Source organism: Aulonocara sp. 'chitande type north' Nkhata Bay, unplaced genomic scaffold (assembly GCF_057382095.1).
Source record: "Aulonocara sp. 'chitande type north' Nkhata Bay isolate Kocher_YH1m ecotype deep benthic unplaced genomic scaffold, A_spYH_male_GT1.1 unmapped_scaffold_20, whole genome shotgun sequence".
NCBI classification, from domain to species: Eukaryota; Metazoa; Chordata; class Actinopteri; order Cichliformes; family Cichlidae; genus Aulonocara; species Aulonocara sp. 'chitande type north' Nkhata Bay.
In genome coordinates this window covers 535,507-552,075 of record NW_028234352.1, presented here as the reverse complement: position 1 = coordinate 552,075, position 16,569 = coordinate 535,507, and the positions used below count along the sequence as shown (strand labels likewise).

Genomic DNA, 16,569 nt, shown 5'->3' with positions numbered 1-16,569 from the left:
ATAATAAATAATAAAATATCATGTGATGATGAGATTTGTTGTTGGTGTTTGTATTTTCTGTAAATGTCTTTTTAATGTAAATGCTTTGTTCCAGACGGACAGGGAATCAGTTGCTGTACGATGACATCATCTTGATGTTGACGAGGAGGGCGAGAAAAACTAGTTTTGTCCTGCAGATGGCGATCTTGCACCGTGTTCAGAGAGCCGACACTTTGATGGTGCTGCTCTACTCAGCTTACTTTAGCCTGGGTTGGACTCTATATGAGCAGCTTCCACTCTGGTTTCACTCTTAAACACACTTGTTTGATTTCACTTGTAAAAGTTGAAGAATAAATATTTTATTACAAAATTATTTGTTGATGCATTTTTTTAGGGTCAAATATCTTGTTTGATTTGAGGAATGAACTGTTAGGGTGGAAAAAGTGAATCAGGTTAAAATAGTGGTGCTTTATATCAGTGAAGATGTATAATGTAATTTAAAATGTTGATGATGGGTTGTAGTGGGCTTGTACTTACAAAACTGCCTCATTTTATTGGAACGATCCACAGTTGCATCCATTCACGGATGACATCTGACATCATTTGACATCTGGTCTGAACACGTTTGTACACAAGATGCCTCAGTTCTGGATGTTCCCACAGACTCCTCTGTGCACCTAAAGAAAAGGTCAAGGGTCAGCAGCACATGTAGTTGGGACAATTCTTCAGTCGCACAAACTACACAATGATTTTCCTCCAATGACGACTTTTCACTTGCAGAAATGGTCCTGTGTGATTTCCAGGCTGTGATATAAAAACTAGTTCCTAATGGCAGCGACTCACTCAGTAAACATGTGTTTCCTTCACCAACCTCACACACAGATCCAATAAGATCAGGAAGTGGGCAGTATAGTACAATATGTGTTATTCTGTGCTGCACTGCCCAAACTAAAGATCTGCTGAAGTGTTGGAAATGATCCAGATGTTTATTTTGGACGATACAGCAGAAGATCAGACATGAAAGATAACACAGAAGACCTGCAGCAAAGGTCAGAGGTCAGACTGGGCCCTGGATTCAACAATGAGCCAATGATCATCAAGCAGTGACTAAAGCAGAGCCCTGACGTTCTGACATTCATCACACAGTCAGAACAAATGTCTGCTGATGACTTCATCTCATGAAACGACTGATAGATGTCAGTTCATTGATCAGCTGAGCTGCTGATCTTCATCGTCACAGAAACATTCAGCTTGTTTCAATCAGTAAATAACTCCCACTACTCCCAGTTTGAACTGTTCCCACTCAAAATGCTGTGAGAACAATGATCATTGTAGGACTTCACAAACATCACGTGTTGTTTTCCACATGTAAGATCAGCAAACACACAGAAACTTCCTGTTGCCACACACGGCCTCTAAAATCTCTTTCACGCTTTCTGTCTGAAGTCCACTCTCTGTGTCGGATCCACAGGAAACAACAAGATCTTATTAACATGGTTTTCAATGTGTCTCCTTCCAAAAAGTCCAACCAATGAACAAATGTGTGTATTTGTGGAGGCCGAACAAAAGCATGACACATTTCTCTGTTTCTATAAACTGGAGTCAAACACAAACATGAAGAGTTTCACTGACAGACTCCAAAATGCCCCCACAGTGGATCAAAGGGAAATCCTACAGTGTGGCCAGAGACTCTTAATGGCTCCAACATCAACACATCCACAATGTTGGATCCAGTTCTGCCTCACAGAGTTACTAAGACACACCCTCTGCCAGCATCACAACAGCTCCACCTGCTTCACCTGCCTCCTCAGCATCTGTACACCTGAAGAGAAAAGAAAGGCTCCAACAGCTCAAATCTACAAAGGATTCATGAAGTTTCATCCAACAATAACATGTTTGCCTTCCACAGTGTGCTGTTAGACACCACTGTACCTCTGCCATTTCAAAAAGAGCAGCTTGGGAACATTTTGGCTCCAAACACTTTGTGTTTAAGTTCTTTGTTTTCTTTGTGAAGCCGACAACATCTGGAGCTTTGTGACTCATAGAAACATCATTTTGTTCTTTAGATGACAGCAGATTGGGACTGAATAATCAATCACTATCAAACCAATAAAGACAAACATGCTGATTTTACAGGAACTTTGTTGGAGAAGCTGCAAAGACATGAAACTGGTGGAGATCCCAAACCAGTTGATAGTGCTGGTTATTCCAAATAAAGCTGTTTCCCTTTGAGATGAAATGACTTTCTGTCCTGATATATAATAAAGATGTTGTTGTTTTTGAGCCCCTGTATTAAAAGTAGTTTAAAGTCAGCTTGAGTTTGATGTCTTTATGTCAAAGCTGCTCATGATGTTGAGCTGCTGATGGAATAAAAACAATATAAAAGCATGTAGTCCAGACTTAAATGTAGCCTGTTGTTAGCTGAGGTCCACACACAGTGTTTGACAGTGTAAAGTGTGTGAAAGGGCTGCTGGTGGAGCTCACTAGGATGAGCAGGTGACCACGAGGTGGAGAGCAGCTGGCCTGGCTTTGACCCGGGCCACGCCCCCTTTCTCTCTGCTTTGCTGTCACTTATCTTCACTGCTCTGTCCAATAAAGCTGAAAAAGGCCCCGAATCAAAGAAATCTGCTGCAGCCTCTGAAACGTCTTCTGTTTCCTTCCCGACGGCTTTTTCACCGTCAGCCCATCAGACAGTCCAGCAGCATTTATGATGATGTCATGATGTTGAAGAGGCTGCTACGGTGGCCTCCCATGACCCCCAGCCTCATCACAGCTGAGATGCAGACATTTGAAACCATTCAGCAGACAACTGAATAACAGTCCAACACAACAGTCTGTGTGCAGACACACACTGACCTTTCATAGAGTCAAACACAGCTGGTTGAGTCATTTCTCTGTGAGTCTAAAGTGAATCTAGTATTTGAAAGTCCACTTCCTGTATTTGTTGTTGGAGACTTCTTCAGCTTCTTCTCAAGGACATCAGCTGCTTGTTTGGCAGCAGAGGCAGTTAAGAAGCTTCCTGAAAAACACTGAACAGTGAGTTCACTGTGGCATATGACAGATTCAGCTTTCTGTGTGCAAATGTGTCTGTGTCGACCTTTCAAATGCTGTTGAATCCAAAACATCAGCGGCTCCTCGGCTGCTCACTTCATGCACTTCTGTCTGTGTGACAGTCCAATGACATCACAGCTGTTTCCAGCCCCAGTGTCTCAGGACTGGACACCTTTAAACATGTCGAGGATCAAACAGCCGTCATGTATCTGTAGCAACAACATCATTGAATCTGTAACAACTGGAGCCAAACCAGTGGCTCTGCTGGGATCACTGGTGAGCCAACACTTCCTTGTTGATGCAGATTTCAGGGCTTCCTTTTGCTCCTCCGTTATAACTGTTCTCTCTTCTCAACACATGATGACACAAAGGAATCAGCAGTGACAAAGATGATGCTGAAGAGAAGCACACACTTCACACATATAACAGAGCAGTGCAGTTACACACACCTCTGCTCGACATCAGGCCTCAAACAAAGACACAAAACACTAACTTGACTCTAAACAGAAGAAACGAGCAGCTGTTTCTGTTCTGTGCTTATTTATATTTGACACACATGCTTCTCTTTGTGCAAACACACATCGCACTATAAGGGTAACCTCGCACACAATGATTGGACAGCACAGTGATGATGCTGGGAGATCCTATACGCAGCAACACAGAAACACTGAGAACTTTAAACAATGATGGAAAGTGTTATAAATGACTTGTTGGCCTCTGATCTGTCACAAACAGCTGAAACGTGTCTCTCATGAGTCACATGAAGGTTTTTGACAGAAAGGACAAAAAGTAGCTGCAGTCAGTTTGTGTCATTTTTATATTTATTCATCTGGGAGAAAAATCTGAGGGACATTAAAATGTGTTTTCAACAGAGACAAGAACATGAATATAACAGAACAGGTAAATGAACATGTTTCAAGTAAACAGCTGGACTGATCAGGTCCAAACACAGAGTGATAAACTTGTCAAACAGCTGTCATATCTTTATATAGAAGCTCTTTATAAATGCTGCTCACTGCAGTCTGTTTACTAATAATGTCAAAGTGTTAGAAACACAGAAACATCAGAATGGTCTTTGTTCACAGAAACCTGTCTGGGATCCTTTGTTGTTCTTTTGATGCAGAGTTACATTATAAATATAAAGAGTTATTTCAGAGTCTCATCAGTTTTCCTGCATGTCTTTATTTAACACATCAGCAGGGCTGAAGCTCTCATGTTAAACACACACTGATCTATGGACACGTTCATGTGTTTCTAACAGAACCAGGCTGTTATCAGCCTGCACTAACATTATGTCACACACACTGAATGTAACAGTGACAGTTTACATCATCACACAATCAGCTGTGATTGTTTCACTGTCATCAAACGAGTCAACAGGAAGTAGAATCAATAGAAACCAATCATTTCCTGACAGCATGTCTGATGGAAATAAGTGCAGATTATGTATGAAGTCTAACTGCACACAGTAACTGTGTTACAATAAGGACTTAACAGCGCCCTCTGCTGGAGTGTTTCAGTACTGCGTTAACTAGAATACACCACCTCCTCCTCACACCACCTGCTACAGCTCTACTCTTCTATGACTACAGTCATCCACAGCACTGATGTGAGGTCACATGGTTCATATGTAAGGAGCACAGCTGACCTCAGGTCAGTTTAATGACTGTGAGCAGCAGCTGTGTTATTGTCACTGTGACAGGGAGACACTCTCAGACACAGCGCTCATGTCAGCTTGTTCTCATGCAGGAGGATCAGGAGCTCCATGTTTGTCTTTCTGTTTGAATCATGATGTGTTTGTGCCATCAGAGTCTGTCATGAGTACTCAGGGTTTCACAGCAGCTCTTCTGGATGCTGACGAGGACTCCAACCTCATGTTTCACCTCTCTGAGCTTCTGATGTCTGTGAACACTCGTGTTTCTTCTCTGGGCTCATCTGGACAAAAACACCTTTCTGTGTTTGGCTGCAGCCTCATTCTGACTGACAGGAAGTGTGTTATCCATGAGCTGCACTTCTGTGAGGAAGTTTCCTGCTGTGTTTCCTGTCTGTGGACAAACACGAGTGTTCCAGCTGAGGACTTGGTTCCTTCCACCTGTCCATACAGGACATCACGCTGTCTGCAGCTCTGTAAATGCAGCTCCAGGTCCTTCCACGTGCTGCTCTGTATTTGTGCAGTTTGTAGTGTGTCCTGGGAAACGTAGCACACATGGTGTTCTTCTGCTGTTTCCTCCTTTCACTGAGTGTGAAACACTGACGCTGTGCTGTTGTTCACAGAGGGGAGCTGATTCTAGCTGCAGCTGGACTCTGTCATCTAACTGAATGTGTTGGTGCTGATCACGGGGCTCTGAGGGGGGAGCAGCAGGAGGACTCTGGATGCTGACGTCAGTGTATCTGTGGAAGCTCCCACAGCGTGTCTGTCATTCAATATTGTGCTGTATATTGTATCTATGCAAAGATGAACAGACTGTGTGTTCACTGGTCTCTGTGCTGCAGCTCTGATGTCATCATCACTCCCTCCTCCACCCTCAGCAGTCCCAGCATGCTGCTGTGGTGCACCCCACCCTCACTCTACACCTCAGCCACAGACCACACCCTCCACCTCAATATACACCACAGTTTTCTCTGCTGTGGAAATGAGATCAGGAGGAAATCATCATTATTATTATTTAATAAACGCTCACATTAATGTGGGCTTATTTGTTTCATATTAGAAACATTAGTTGAGTGTTTTTAGTATAAAATGGTCAAAGTCCCTCTTTTTGCTCCTCCCCTCACCTGTGGATGGACGGTGCTGTTACCGTGGTGACAGCTTGGATGTGTTTCAGTCCTGCCTGGTTATCACTGCAGGAATCTTTCACATTTATTACAGGTAATAACTCTGATTTTTCTGTGTATTATGAACCAAATGTATCCTGATACACACAGAGATGGATGAGCAGAGGTTTTTTTGCAGTTTATGTAGTTACTATGGACTTAATGCATACATATTATTAAAATTAGGGCTATAACAGTTGTATTGATGTATAGCAACTTGAAATGCTCCCACAAATGGCTCCACAGCATGTAAAAATATAACAAAAGCTCTGGCGGACTTGGTTCTGTGGTCAGTCTTAAAGGGTGAAGTTAAACTCTGTAATCTTCACTGTGTCACAGAGTTCAGTGAGTCCCGTTATTCACAGTATCAATCAGATCATCAGAGAACAGCTGATCAGCAATCAGTGGTGCCAACAGCGCCTCCTGTGGTGAGAGGATGCAATAATGCAATGTAGCATTTTTCCACTCAACACTTGCAGTCATGGAAACTGTCTGTTGGATCTGTGTGACGTTGCTTTCTTGGTTAGAGTTCCTCACAAATGTCCAGATGATTCTTCTAATGAGGCGTCGACCATGTTTGCAGCTCTTTGGAAGAAAACGTCGCCCTTTGCCATCCTTACTTTTCTTTGACTTCTTCAAATGCAGCTGAACTCCAGCTGGTATTTTCTTGGACTTTGCAGCTGTTTCTGGTCATCAGTTCATTCCTGCAAACCTCTGAAGCTGAACAACAATGATGCTGCATTGCTGGCTGATCCCAAAAGGTTGATTCTGTTCATCTGGACGTTTTCAGAAACGTTTGCTCACTGATCAGGTGACTTCTTCAGTCTCAGCTGACTGCAGCTTTACAAGCTTACAAACAGCACATTTGCACAATGACTGAAAGCAGCAGCACCTGATATATATGATACTAATATAATACATATACATATATAATCCATACTAATGATGAAGGAACTGAGCTCACAGTCCATTGTTCATTCAGTGAACTACTCAGTTTATTTTGGGCCTCAGAAATGCTCACTCTGTTTGTACATCACTGTCAGCAATAGACTCATTCTGCTGTGTGGACAGGAACACATGTGACATCACTTCCTGTTTGTTTGTGACTGAAGAAGTTTACAAGGAATCATTTAGAAGAGTTTCAAACATCAACTGATTGAATCCATGAATCTGAAAACGTGTTTGTGAGTGAAAGAGACAGACATGTACAGACTGAACTATCTGTTCAACAGTCAGAGTGTTTCTGTAACAGGAGACACTCTTTACACTCCACTCAGCACAGGGACACTGAGGAACCAGGAGACCAGACTCTAAACCCAGGATAAAGAGTTTGAGTGAATGTGGTGTTGAAGGTGTGGAGGTGGATCAGAGTGTCAGAGGAGACTCTGTAGAAGGACAGAGTGCCAGCAGGACAGTCCACATACACTGCTGCTCTGTTAGAGACAGAGGAGGAGGAGGAGGAGGAGATGGATGTGTAGCTGTTATTGTGCCAGACACGACGAGGACCATTATAATCACAGTACAGACTCCAGGACTGATCATTGTATCCAAACACACAGTCATCACTGCCTCCTTTCCTTCTGATGCTTCTGTAACTCACTGATATATAAACGTCTCCTCTCCACTCGACCTCCCAGTAACAGCGACCAGTCAGACCATTTCTACACAGCAGCTGAAGATAAACATCAAATCTGTCTGGATGATCAGGATATGACTGAACCTCCTCCACACGTGTCACCTTCCTGTTGTTGTCAGACAGTTGGAGGTTTGTGTTCACTGTGTTTGTGTCGATTGTGAGTTGACAGGAATCTGATGGAGAGAACAAACACAATCCAGCTGCAGTTATTGATCCATCATCTGTTCATTGATTGACACTTTGATGATGACTCCTGACATGATGAAGATGGTTGAATGTGTGCTGCTTTGTTTTCATGAATCCCATTAAAAACACACTTACACTTCCTCAGACCTGGTCTCAACCATCGGACTCCAGCAGGCTCCACCCTGAAAGGAGGAGGGGGGTCAGAGCAGCACAGTCAGCATGCACACATGGACATTACATGGCTCTCACACACACACTGTTACACACTGAGCTCAAAGCTCGGCTCCACTGTTTTATTCAAAGAAATCTACATTTATTTATCAGCACATTTAAAAACAGCTTGAGCCAAAGTGCTGCACAGAGTAGAGAGAAAATAGGAAACATACACAGTAATGACTATAAAGACTGGTCAGGATTGAAAGCTACAGAGTACAAATGTGTTTCCAACCGGCTTTTAAAAATGTCCAGTGTTGGTGACGACCTGATGTGAAGGGCGACTGTTCCAGAGTTTGGCTGCAGCCATCGATAAAGCTCACCTCTGTTTTTACGTCTAGTTCTGGTCAGAAGCTGCTTATCTGCAGACCTGAGGGCTCCACTTGGATTCTTTTGTTAAAGAGAGATAAGATGGAGCCAATCCATTCACAGATTTAAAGACAACCAGATCTGGAAGTGGATTCTACCACGTACTGGTAACCAGTGGAAAAAGCTGGTGATGGGTCGTCTAGCACAGACCCACCGCTGGAACCAGACAATTGATGAGGGAGAGAACTGTGACAGCGCCGTTCCTTCACTTGACCTCAGTCGCTCTCGTCTGCTCCCTCGTAACACTGCTCTTTATTGAGCTTACATGAATATGCACAAGTTCATTATGACGTCTTACACAGGTATGAACAAAGAGTACCAGTCTGTGCATAGTGTGTGTGTGTGTGTGTGTGTGTGTGTGTCTGTGTGTGTGTGTGTGTCTGTGTGTGTGTGTGTGTGTGTGTGTGTGTGTGTGTGTGTTCCAGATGTGACCCTGTGACCCCAAAGCTGGTGCTAAGAGTCCAGCGGTCCCCCTAACAAAGGGCTCTTATACTTAACCAGACACAGAGCAGGTGTCCTCCTACACCAGGGGTCTCAAACTCGCGGCCCGCGGGCCAATTGCGGCCCGCAGGACGATAGTTTTTGGCCCCACCTTAATATGAAAATGTAATGTTAGTTTGATAATGTATGACACTTTACAGTGTTGTGGGCGGAGCTGAATTAACCCACCAATCAGGGTGGGATATGGATCTCAGGGGACACCAGCCGGGCTTGATGCAAGCAGGGAAACATTTCTCAATGAGTCAAAGTTCCAGCAGCGTTGCCCTGGAGTGTTTCTTTCTTTCCTGTGCCTGGCTGGCTTCCTCCTTTCTATTGGGCAAACGCCGACATTCGCCCCAGCGCGCTGCGTTCACAACACTTCAAAAAAAGTTGTTTTTTTAAGTTGCTGCCCAGCGGGACATTATACGTATATAGATTTATACACACGTCAGTGGGATTTAAAGTTATTTTTCCACAGAGAGAGATCTCATATTAACTCTCACAGTGATGCGTAGGCGGCGGGATAAAAGAAAAGTCATGAACTCAATGCAGCCCAATTTAGTCTGCAGTCACATAGCGACACCTGTTCATCGGCAACAACAGTCCCCGGTAACCCGGACTAATTATAGGGTCGCACCGTAATTTGTGGCTCCATGTTTTTATTTGCATCACTGCGTTTGCATTGCAGCAAACATGAACATTACATATATTTCAATATAATGTAAAAGCAGTCAAAACAACTAACATCAGAAACAGCTGATGTTATTTGTTATATGTCACGGTGTCATTTCCGCTTCTTTCTCCTGTAACAACAGCCCGGCGCCGTGAGCAGTCGCCTTTTTTGCGCTCGCTATCCCTGCACTTTCTACCATCTGCAAACGCCACGGTGTTCGTGTCATCATGAAAGACATGAACATCGAGCGTAAAAACAAAGGAGACTGCTACCGGCTTTTTATCTGCCGATCGCCGTGCTACGGTTGCAAGAAAAAGAAGCAGAAATGACGTTCTCTACGCGTTGAGACGTTCCCCGTCCGTCGGCTAAACGCTTGATTGAAACTTCAATGCGACAGTGACACCAAGTAGAATTATAAATGTCACATAGCCCCAAACATGTCTTTTTCAAAGCCTGCGGTGAAGAGAAAGGTTGGTGATGAGCACCGACAATTTCAGGAAAAGTGGGAAATGCAATATTTCTTTGTTGAGCACAGGGGCACCCCGACCTGTCTTATTTGCACAGAGAAAGTTGCGCTGCACAAGGAATACAATTTGAAACGTCATTACACAACTAGACATGCTGAGCTGGATGCAGAATACCAGGGAGACGAGAGAGCGAACCGGGTTGCCAGTCTTAAAACAGATCTACTGAGGCAGCAAGATTTCTCCAAGAAAGCAACCAAAGAGAATAATGCAGCAGTCGGAGCCACGTGGTTAGTGAGATGATTGCTAAAGCAGGGAAGCCATTCACAGAAGGTGCATTTGTCTAAAAGTGCATATTGCAGGCTGCAAATATAGTCTGTCCGGGAAAGAAAGGTCAGTTTAGCAACATCAGCCTTTCTGCCAACACCGCAGCAGATCGCATTTCTGACCTGTCAAGTGACATTTATGACCAACTGTGTGAGAAAGCCAAATGTTTCAGTGTATACTCAGTCGCTCTTGATGAGACCACAGACATCACCGACACTGCCCAGCTCCCAATGTATGTCCGTGGTGTTGATGACAGTTTTGAAGTGATGGAGGAGCTGCTCACAGTAATTCCAATGCATGGCCAGACCACCGCTCAGCAGATATTTACAAGCTGTGTGATGCCATTGAGAATGTTGGTTTGCCATGGAAGAGGTTTGTTGGAATAACAACAGATGGAGCGCCATCAATGACAGGGAGGAAACATGGACTGGTGGCACAAAACAAACTGGAAGAGGAAGGCGTGGAGGAGGCCATTGCTCTGCACTGCATCATCCATCAGCAGGTCCTTTGCAGCAAATGCCTGAAGTTTGACAATGTGATGTCTATTGTTGTGAAATGCATCAACCAAATCAGATCCAGGGGCTTAAAGCACCGAAGGTTCTGTGCTTTTTTAGAGGAAATGGAGTCAGAATATGGGGATGTGCTCGACTTCACTGAGGTACGTTGGCTCAGCAGGGGAAATGTATTAAAGAGACTTTTTGAGTTGAGAGCAGAAGTGAAGCCTTCATGGAGAAGGATGGAGTTAGTGTTCCTGTGCTAACTGATCCCAAATGGCTCATGGACTTAGCTTTTCTTGTTGATATGACACATGAGCTTAATGTACTGAACAAGACGTTACAAGGCCAGGGGCAACTTGTCAGTGCTGCCTATGACAACGTGAGAGCATTCTCCACAAAACTGGCGCTCTGGAAAGCTCAGCTCTCTCAGACAAACCTTTGCCATTTCCCAGCATGCAAGGCACTCGTGGATGCAGGCACACCATTCAGTGCTGACGAGTATGTTGATGTCATTTTGAGGCTACAGGAGGAATTTGATCACAGGTTTGCTGACTTCAAGACACACAGAGCCACCTTTCACATTTTTGCGGACCCCTTCTCCTTTGATGTGCAAGATGCCCCTTCTGTGCTTCAAATGGAGCTCATTGAGCTGCAGTGCAACTCTGAACTCAAAGCAAAGTTCAGGGAGGTGAGTGGAAAAGCAGACAAGCTTGGACAATTTTTGAGAGACTTGAGCCCTAGTTTCCCTCGGCTTTCCCGAATGTTCAAGCGGACCATGTGCCTTTTTGGTAGCACATACTTGTGCCAAAAGCTCTTCTCCACTTTGAACTTCAATAAGTCCAAGTACAGGTCCAGACTTACGGATGATCATCTTCAAGACATACTGAGGGTCGCAACTGCTTCCTCCCTCAGGCCAAATCTGGCTCGGCTATGCGAGAGGAAACGCTGCCAGGTCTCTAGTAGAGATGGACCGATCCGATATTACGTATCGGTATCGGTCCGATACTGACCTAAATTACTGGATCGGATATCGGAGAAAAATAAAAAATGTAATCCGATCCATTAAATATCACGAAAGCACCTCACAAAACTTGCAACACGCCGTAACTCACCTCAGAACGTTAGCACGTCGGAGCAGTATGCATCACGTGATAGAGCGGCTGTGGCATGCGGGACCTGTCGGTGGTCTGGATAGCATGTGGAGCTTCGCTAGCAACCCGGCATTTCATCTTCGACAAAGTTATCCCGAGAGAAGTAAAGCAAGTGTTTAAGTCCATCTCTGAATGTTTGTAAAGCATTCCTGCGTTAAGCTTACCAAGCGACTGCCTCTCGCTCTCCGGCTGCTACTTCAATCATGAAACTGCTTAATGATCAGCTGATCGGCTTTTCTGTCTCGAGTCCGTCTCTCTTGTTTGTTTTTGGCCCACTTTGCACCAGAAAGAGGAAACCAGCGGCTGAACAACAGCAGCACGTTTAAACTTGATAAACTGTTGTTACAATTTATTTAATATTACTTTCTACACCAGGATCTTTTTCTACGTAGCTGACGGCTGGTAACTGTGCAGGGGCGGATCTAGCAAAGTTTAGCCAGGGGGGCCGATAGGGCATTAACTGGGAAAAGGGGGCACAAAGACATACTTTTCTTTCTTATTCTCATTTAAAATGTCTAGCTTTTAATAAATAATTATCTGAATCTTACACCCAAAGTTTTAATTTGATGTAAAATGAATAGAAGTCAATTACTGTATATAGTGACTATTAAGTCTAATATATATACCCTAGTAAGCTATAGTACTTTTTCCTTTGGGAAGGTACCATCTGTGCAGTCTGCAATTTTGTTGAAGAAAGATGTTGAATCTATTTAATATTTCTTGAAAAGTAATTGATTTCTGTGCATTTTTTTCACAATGCATCAAATTAAGGTTGATTACGTCGATTAAGCATCATGAGGTGGAGCGTGAGGGGTGGTTCCCTATTTTTTATTTATTTATTTTTGTTGTTGCTGGGAGGTGGAACCCTATTAGTTAGGTTGCTTAATATTTGCGCTAAGTACTCTTTAAAATACCAGAATAGGGAGGATGGTGTAGGTCTAAGTTTATTAGATTGATCAGTATTGCTGAACTATGAAATATTTTTTTTGTATACAGGTATAACAGAATAGCTTTAGTGTAGTTGTTGTTTTAAACTTGAGTATGAACTTGCAGACTTGCAAAATGCAGCAAGATATTTTAAGAAACAGTTTTGTTGATTAAAAAACACTATATCGGATTCATATCGGTATCGGCAGATATCCAAATTTATGATATCGGTATCGGTATCGGACATAAAAAAGTGGTATCGTGCCATCTCTAGTCTCTAGCAGCAAGGAGTAGGCAAGAGAAGCCATGTTCAGAAGAACAGTTCATTTTCTACAGTGTTCCATTCATGTTCAGAAGAAGGTTATAGAACTGTTAATACAGACATTTCAATCTAAATACAGCAGATATAGAAGCCTGAAAGATACACACAAGTTCACTGACTAAAAACATCTTATTATTATTTTATTTATGTATTACAGATTGATTTTTTTTCTTATTAATTCTTAATTTGTTTATTCATTTTTCATATTTTGTGTTAAAAAATAAAAATAAAGAGATTTGAGAAGATTGGAATTTTTTAACCATGCCTTTCTTGTAGAAAACCTAATGCGGCCCAGCCTCACCCAGACTCTGCCTGCAGCGGCCCCCAGCTAAATTGAGTTTGAGACCCCTGTCCTACACCATAAATCAGTAAGAGAGGGTACGACCTCTCTCATGGCCCCAAGTGGTGTGTGCATGCCAGAGCACTGTGGAAGGCACACAGAGTCTTTACACACTACTAAGGATCAAACCTCTATCATTATGCAATCAATTATACAACTCTAAGCATATATGAGTAAATATTTCTAAGTATAAATGACAATCAACAATATAAACCTTACAGCTGGTTTTAATAACAGAATTTATTTGTTTCTCAAACGAGAAAGAGCTATCGAGAAACACTCCTAAATCTTTAGTTCTGAACTTTTCCAGTGGGCCAAGGTCAACATTATTAGATAATGCTAATATCGTTTTCTCTTCCCTTTTAATGGCTTAATGGCTTCACTCCATTGGCTGCCTGTATATCTTAGAGTTCATTTTAAAATTCTCATGTTTGTGTTTAAATGTTTAAATGGTCTTGCCCCAACTTACCTCTCTGAGCTTCTGCATCCTTACTCACCCCCCAGGTCTCTCAGGTCAGCTGACAAGCTGCTCCTGGAGGTACCCAGGTCCAAGAGGAAGCTCAGAGGGGACAGGGCCTTCTCTATTGCTGCTCCTAATCTGTGGAACAATCTTTCCCAGCACATTAGAGAGGCCCCTTCACTGTCCACTTTTAAAACACGTCTTAAAACTCATTTTTACTCTTTGGCTTATGACACAGTCTGACCCTGATTTTATTGTTTTAATCTAATGTGCTGATTTTATTGTTTTAAATGTGTTTATATATATATTACTTATCTTATATTATTATTACTATTTTTCTCATTTTTTTTAACATGCTCAATGTATCATGTTTGGCATGTCAAGTGTACAGCACTTTGTGTTCAGCTCGTGGCTGATCTGAAAGCGCTATATAAATAAATTGCTTGCTTGCTTGCTTGCTTGCTTAACAATGTGAACAGCTAGTGTTAGGTAGGCTGATGCTAGCAGCTAATGCTAATTTGACGTGAATTAGCATTAAATTAGTGAGGAGTTAATGCTAAGTAGGCTGCCATTAGCTGCTAATGCTAATTTTAGATGAAAAAGCATTAGCAGCTAATGCTCATATTGTTTTCCTTTGCTTTGTAAGAATGACAGCAGCTAGTGATACGAAGTCTACCATTATTAACTATTGTTAATTTGATGTAAATTAGCATTATCTGATAATGGTAACCCTTTTCCCCTGCATTATAACGATGTCAGGAGTTAATGCTAACTAGGCTGCCATTAGGGGCTAACTCTAATTAGGTGAATAATTATTAGCAGCTAATGCTATTATTGTTTTCCCTTTTAACAATGTGAGCAGCTAATGCTAATTTGATGTGAATTAGCATTATATTAGTGAGCAGTTAATGCTAAGTAGGCTGCCATTATTAACTAATGCTACTTTGACGTGAATTAGCATTATGTGCTAATACTAATACTGTTTTCCCTTACTTTTTAACAATGTGAGCAGCTAATTCTAAGTACGCTCTTGTAAATAGGTAATTCTAATTTAGTGTGAATTAGCATTATTCAATAATGCTAACACTGTTTTCTCTTACTTATTAAAAATGATAGTAGCTAATACTAATACTCTTTCCCGTTGGGTAACAACGATGTGAGGAGTTAATGCTAAGTAGGCTGCTTTTAGAGGCTTATTCTAATTAGGGCTGAATAATTATTAGTAGCTTATGCTAATACCCTTTTCTCTTGTTTTATAATGATGTGAGACGTTAATGCTAAATAGGCTTCCATGAGTGACTTCTTTCCCTTGCATTATAAAGATGTGAAGAGTTTATGCTAAGTAAGCTGCCATTAGCAGCTAATGCTAATACTGTTTTCCCTTTCTTTATACAACTTGAGCAGTTATTGCTAAGTAGGCCACTTTTCTCTGCTAAAGATTTCTGTGACCATGATAGAAACTCTGATAAGGTAATGCTGCTAAGCTAATGCTGTTTATGGGCCCTGTTAGAATCAATATTTCATTCTCATTCTGTTGTTTGAGAACAATAACAGAAAAATGTGCACTTCAGAACAAATTTATTGTGAATTCAGCTGTGAATGTACAGTTTGTCATTATTTAAGCTTCCATTTCCAAATGTTAGCTGACACTTTATTAGGTACACTGGCATCTATATCAGGTACACCTGTGACCTAAATGTTCCTGCAAACAGACTCCTTGGAGACCCCTACATAAATATCCATGAACTATCCAGCTAGACTAGTGTGTCTGTCCCTGAAAATATTCCTGCATGTGTGATTGTTCATGTGTCATCTGCAGGAAACAAACAGGAAGTGAGTGAAAGACACGGGAAATGTTTCCAGCTCTTCCTCCTCTATCAGATTTTCTCTCCATACCTGAGAGTGTCCAGTCTCCAGCCTGGATCCTTCAGTCCAGCCGACAGCAGCTTAATTCCTGAGGGACCTGGATGATTGTAGCTCAGGTCCAGCTCTCTCAGATGGGAGGGGTTGGAGCTCAGAGCGGAGGCCAGAGAAGTACAGCCTTCCTCTGTGATCAGACAGCCTGACAGACTGCAGACACACAAAACAACAATCTATCTGTCAACAGTTGTTTTCTCTTTGTCACAATAACATCTATCCATCCATTGTAACTTTATTTATAAGTGACAATACCCAACAGACAACAACAGTCATCTGAAGCTGTTTAACAGTGTAAGGTAACCGCCACCAGTGTGAGCAGCACTTGGTGATGGTGGGAAGAAGAACTCCCTTTGACACAAAGATCCTCCCAGTGAAAACAGGCTCCAGGAGGAGCATCTACCATGACTGGTTGCAGGGTGAGGGGAAAGAGAAGAGATGAGCTCAGAGAGACAAGAACAAAACAGAGAGACAAAAGTTAAGGACATGCAGTAGTGACATATAAAAGCATCAGGAGTGAAAAGAGGGGAGAAGAAAGCAGAGCATCATGGGAAGTCCACCAACAGCCTGAGCCTATAGCAGCATAACTAAGGGATGGTTCAGGGTCACCTGATCCAGCTCGAACTATAAGCTTTATCAAAAAGGAAAGTTTGAAGCTGATCTTCAAAGTAGAGAGGCTGTCTGTCTCCTGAACTCAAACTGGGAGCTGCTTCCACACCCAGTCCAACATAGCCAGGCTTTCTTTGCTGCTTTGACAAAACCT

General features: G+C 42.5%; 1 protein-coding gene across 1 annotated transcript in view; it reads right to left on the bottom strand.

Moving 5' to 3' along the window:
* Nucleotides 1-6,808: 6,808 nt before the first annotated feature.
* Nucleotides 6,809-16,569, bottom strand: part of LOC147300645 (protein NLRC3-like) — a 64,389-nt gene continuing 54,628 nt past the window's right edge. Inside the window, exons 7-9 of the mRNA XM_086284990.1 lie at nt 15,786-15,959; nt 7,802-7,848; nt 6,809-7,653 (exon numbers count right to left, since the gene is read on the bottom strand). Coding sequence (XP_086141116.1) covers nt 7,118-7,653; nt 7,802-7,848; nt 15,786-15,959 — 757 coding nt within the window. The 3' untranslated portion in view covers nt 6,809-7,117. The remainder of the gene's footprint in view (nt 7,654-7,801; nt 7,849-15,785; nt 15,960-16,569) is intronic.